General features: G+C 33.9%; 1 protein-coding gene across 1 annotated transcript; it reads left to right on the top strand.

Moving 5' to 3' along the window:
• The first annotated feature begins 2,194 nt into the window (after positions 1-2,194).
• Positions 2,195-3,898, top strand: LOC121770267. The gene is made up of 2 exons (XM_042167030.1): positions 2,195-2,252; positions 2,902-3,898. Exon 2 carries the CDS (start codon positions 2,906-2,908, stop codon positions 3,896-3,898), a length of 993 nt encoding a protein of 330 aa, XP_042022964.1. The 5' UTR covers positions 2,195-2,252; positions 2,902-2,905.
• Positions 3,899-4,855: the final 957 nt, after the last annotated feature.

Consider the following 4,855-nt stretch of genomic DNA (forward strand, 5'->3'; position numbering starts at 1 on the left):
TGTTGAATGATTTTGGTTGAGAGAATTTAGTGAGTCACTGAAGGAGTGAGTGGCAGGGTATTTATAGTGCTCACCTCTTCAACATGCTTGTAGGAAATTATGCATGTTCCCAAAAAAACATAATCATGAGAGACCTTCCACATAACAACTATTTTCTATTATAAAAAAATATCTGATAATAATATTCAGACTTAAAATACTTTAACAACTTGCATGCCAAGTATTATTATAAAGTCTTTTACACTTATATTCATAGTATTATTATTAATAATTAATATTAATACGAATATAAGTTAATATTACAGATTCATGTCTCATACATTAATATTAATATTAATATTAATATTGATATGAATATAAGTGAAATATTACAGATTCATGTCTCATAAATTCGGCCTATTTAATTACATAAGTTTGGAACCATATAAGGTCATTTAAGGCCCAATTCATTTCAGCAATTATTAACTTCACTTGTACTATTATATATAGGTGACTTATTGAGTTAAAAAAAAACACATACCCTAAAAATATAATAGCCGCCTCTCACTCTCAACTCTTCAGTAAAGGTAAGAGAAGAGAAGGAAAAGAAAACTGGCCTCTCTCTCTACAATCATTATAGAGAGAAGATAACATTGCAAGCATGGGGGCTACAATACCTACTCCTACTCTACTGAATCAAGACATCACCCTCTACTGAATCAAGACATCACCATATTAAAAAAAGGTATGGTATGTAATTCTTTCTTTTCGAGCTATGTCCTTATCTATTTGACAACATAGTCATATCTAACTTACACGAGCATAATGTTGATGAGGTATTACAGATTATTAGAGTCAGATTTCAAATACAATTACTACTATTTGCAAATATTAATTCTAGAATGCTTTGCAAATCCTATCATCTTTTTATTTAATAGGATGTATTATGTCTCCAATTTTCTTTACACAAACGAATTCAATGCTTAGTTTTTAAATATATATACTACTTGATAGGTTTTTCATTTAATATGGTATCTGTTCATTTACAACAGATTTATAAATTTATATTCTGTCCCACTCTCTCTGTCTCTTTCTCTCTCTTATTTTTCATGTTCTAAAATTTTAATTTCATTCTCTCTTTCTTTTTCTTTTTTTTTCATGTTCTAAAATTGTGACTATATTCTCTCACTCTGGATTTCTCTGATGCGGCTTCATTGATAATTCTAAATATAGGTTTTAAATATGAATACTAACATATTATTTAACTTTGTTCAAGGATAATTGAATTGGAAATAGATAATTGCTATTGCCTTGAAGGAAAAAATTTTGTACATTTAATAGTTGTCACCCTCCGTCTTTGTGTGAAGATTTTTGTACATTTAATAGTTTGTCACCCTCCGTCTTGTGCGTCTCTCGGTCTCTCTCTCTATGTATGTCTCATGTTTCATTTTCTAAAATTATAATTTATTATTTATGTTTCTAACTAATATACATTAAATATAATAATATATTATTATCTTTTCATCAAATGGGTTGGATATAATTTTTACTATTTATGTTTTCAGTTACAATCATATTTGATTATTTATAGTAGTAGAGTAGTAATACATTCCGTTTTATTAAAAATTTTAAAAACTTTTTCTGAACTTCTACATAAATTCTAGATTAAAAAAAAAATAATAAAATAATAATAATATCTATTTTCAATAGTGAAAAATTGTCAACTAATATAACACAAAAAATTATTTTTATACTATATAATAATTTGACTCACTTGAATATAAATAATTGAGATAATAAAAATATTGATTGATTATTAAATTTCTAAGTTAATATAATTATTTATCGTACCCCAATCTAAAATTTCTGGATTGCCTTGTTATAAGTACCCAATTATTTGCTCAATACTTTCATCAAACGCATAAGGTGCGTGATATTCAATTTCACAGTAGAGACCACTTGCATTATTATACGTTAGTAATTATTATGTCACTAATATAATATTGGTTTGATATAGAACATTAATACTGAAATGTAAAATGAAAACTAGAGAAAAAGTAATCTTAGGAGAGCACGCATTTTATGATGGGCAAACCATCCAACCAAAGGTTATGCCTTAAAATACATGTTTAAACCAAACACTAAATAGTAAAGAGTGTAGCAAACTCACTACCTAAACTTCATCTATAAATTGATTCCATACATTTCTACAAACACACACAGATATACACACAACGCAAATTAAGCTTTGGAATTTCTACTTTTCAATTTTGGTGAGTCTTAATTATTGTATTTATAGTATTTTTTTATATTTTTCATTAAAGTGTTTTAATACTCCCTAGCTATGTCGTTATAGTTTTTAAGTGGGATTAGTACGTCAGAATCTCTTCTTATCTTGTACTCCCTCCGTCCCGCTTTAGGAGTCCCGGTTGAGTCGGGCACATGTTTTAAAAAAAATGTTTAAGTGTGTAATAAATAAATATTATAGTGGATGTTGGGACCCACTTTTAATTGAGTGGGTAATAAATAAATGTTGTAGTGGATGTCAGGACCCACTTTTAACACTTTTTTACTTACTATATAGGCATTTTTTATTAGTTTATCCCAACCGGGACTCCTAAAGCGGGACGGAGGGAGTACTTCATTCATGTTGTTATTGTTTTTAATTGAGATTATTACGTTAGAATCTCTTTTATCTTGTACTTCATTCATCCGCCAATAAAGTCTAATCTAATTAGTCGTTTTGATAGAATTTAATTTGTATTTTGATTTCAAATGATATATGAAATGTGATTTATTCTAAAAAGATAGAATTTAATTTGTATCTTGATTTCAAATGGTATATGAAATGTGATTTATTCTAAAAAGATAATCTAATATTAACCCTAATAAATTAAATTGTTATGCTAATAAATATTGTAGAAACATGGCGCTTCCGAATGCTGTCGTGTTGAACGTCCCAACAAGTGCTACAAATACTTATCTATACCGTAAGGACGATGGGTCTGTCGCTAACGGAGGTGACAACATGTTCAGCCCGATGGTTAAGATTGAAATCGAGCAAGCAACAGCAGGCGACAAATACGTCCACCTCCGATTCTCCTACTACAACAAATATTGGCAGAAGAGTGCAGACAACAATTCCATCGTGGCCGTATCAAACAAGCCCGAGGAGGACGTGACGATGGCGTCGTGCACGCTCTTCGAGCCAAGCTTGCAGTCGGATGAGCTCTACTTGACTCACGTCCAGAGCGGGTGGCGTGTGATGATGGACAACTCAACCAAGGGTTTCTACATTGACAAAGACAGCGTAGGCGCGACTCTAGGGTTTGTGGATTGGGGCACATTGGTTAAAATGCCTCCGCACATTGCTGTGAAAGGAGACAACGGGCATTACCTCAAGGCTTTCATAGACAAGAGCAACTACTACCTACAATTTGCATCAGATGATAGTATCGATGTTTATTCTGGGCACACGGTGTCGCTGATGCCCGATGGACACGTCCAACTAATTTCAGATCATTTTGGAAAATTGTGGTGGGCGAGTGATAGCTGGATATACGCGGACGGGAAGGGCAGTGAAACCAGCACTCACTTCTGGCCGATCAAAATTGATAATAACACTATAGCGCTACAAAGTGCATCCAACAACAGGTTTTGTGGACGTCTCACATCAGATGGTGTGACCGACGGTCTTGCTTCCTTAACCGGCACCCTCATGAAAGAAACGAGATTGCAGGTGGAAGAACTGGTGTCCCGGAGAAAGATCTACTATGTGCGGTATCGGATGGAGAACGCACGGGTATACGACGAAAAACCTTATTTGGCTGGCACGGCTAGGCTCACGAACAACACGGATAAGGATGATTCCATGGCTGTGTCCATAAACATATCAAGACGAGAAATCTTATACTTTTAGCCGTGGCGCATCTTTAACAGCAGGGGTGAGCACTAGCATCAAAGCAGGGTTGCCCTTCATTGCAGATGAACAGATTGAAGTGTCATTTGAGATAAGCGGGACGTTGCAGTGGGACGAAACCACCACCACTACAACATCAGTTACGGCAACGGGCACCGTTCCTGTGCCCGCCAACACTATGGCTGTAATCGATTATGTCGGGACAAGGGGTAGCTGCAATATCCCATTTTCTTATACTCAGGAAGACCACAACTCCACCAACGGCCGAATTGCCTATTTCCAACAGATTGATGGTGTCTACAATGGCGTCAGTTACTACAACTTCGACTTTCGTGTAAGATCAGTCAAGCCTATGTGAATATCAGAACATGGTCATGTGTGCGGCTGCATCGATCACCTTTGCTTTTCATTTCTACGTTCATCTCCTCACTTTTAAAAAAAATGTGTGTTTTTAATTAGGAGGTTATTGATTAACCTCCCACGTATCTCACGCGTTTTCGTTTGATACTATGTTTATTGTCACCATCTTTCTTATTTCTTAATACTATCAATAAAGATCGATTGCTATTTTATTAATTAAATGATTTGCATGTATGTATCCTTTGCCTAATTAGTACTATTTGACAGACAATATGTTGTGCTTAAATTAAATAATTTCACACCGACAAAATAAAAGAGTGATATCTTGATGATTGATGAAACTAAGGAGATCACGTGATGTCCATTTTGCATCTTATATACTTAATTACCTATTGACTTCTCATTTTTACTCACTTATTACTTCAATCATTATATATAATTTTTTCTTAAATCTCGTGTCCAAAAGAAACACTTCGCTTATTGCAGGACGACGTCAGTACTTTAATATACAGTTATCATCCAATTCCTTAGAATATCCACAATGGGCGAAGATGTACCGCCCCATAACTTAGTCCGCGAACTTAAAGGCGAACGATC

Source organism: Salvia splendens, chromosome 16 (assembly GCF_004379255.2).
Source record: "Salvia splendens isolate huo1 chromosome 16, SspV2, whole genome shotgun sequence".
Taxonomy (NCBI): domain Eukaryota; kingdom Viridiplantae; phylum Streptophyta; class Magnoliopsida; order Lamiales; family Lamiaceae; genus Salvia; species Salvia splendens.

Bases quoted from the DNA above. Each gene is read 5' to 3' on its own strand.
- LOC121770267 (XM_042167030.1), top strand. From the start codon at position 2,906: ATGGCGCTTCCGAATGCTGTCGTGTTGAACGTCCCAACAAGTGCTACA.